The sequence below is a fragment of the Penaeus monodon genome, chromosome 22 (assembly GCF_015228065.2).
Source record: "Penaeus monodon isolate SGIC_2016 chromosome 22, NSTDA_Pmon_1, whole genome shotgun sequence".
NCBI lineage: Eukaryota > Metazoa > Arthropoda > Malacostraca > Decapoda > Penaeidae > Penaeus > Penaeus monodon.
This window is the reverse complement of record NC_051407.1, coordinates 37,698,175-37,698,701: the sequence shown is the minus strand read 5'-3', so window position 1 is coordinate 37,698,701 and position 527 is coordinate 37,698,175. Positions and strand designations below refer to the sequence as shown.

Here is a 527-nt window from a genome sequence, read left to right as displayed (position 1 = left end):
TTCCACTATTCTAGCAATAGCCTCTCTATAACCAAATAGAGGCCCTTACAAATGTAAAACTGATTTTAAGTATTAAACATTAAATGGTAACACCAATGGTAACAAAATGTTATGGATATGCATTAGTCATTGGCTACTACAATTTATTGCACAATCATATTCCAATAATCAACATCAGACAGAAAAAAAAATAAAACCATATATCCTAAGTCTGTTATCACTATATCCATTTCAATCACAAATGAAGCAAAAACAAAAATCATCCTACCTTATACCAGAAATTGACAGAGACAGTATGGCCACGATTTGGGAGGCTCTCTATCTGGTGCCACCAATACATAGGAATATGAAGAACTTCACCTGGACCTAAGACGGTTTCGACTCCTTCCAGGTGGGCCATTCCTGGGAATCTTTCAAAGTCTGGGTTTTCAAAATCTACCTGATGGATAGACAGGACAATATCATTATTAACATTTCTACCAAGTAATATATTACATATTGACAAAAACCTGTAATGATACTTCATG

General features: G+C 34.5%; 1 protein-coding gene across 1 annotated transcript in view; it reads right to left on the bottom strand.

Annotated features, from left to right (window-relative positions):
• The window catches only part of LOC119587116 (hypoxia-inducible factor 1-alpha inhibitor-like), a gene marked incomplete at its 5' end in the record, with an annotated part of 20,965 nt that overhangs the window by 1,357 nt on the left and 19,081 nt on the right, over positions 1-527 (bottom strand). Inside the window, 1 exon segment of the mRNA XM_037935868.1 lies at positions 269-439. Within this exon segment, the coding sequence (XP_037791796.1) occupies positions 269-439 (171 nt within the window).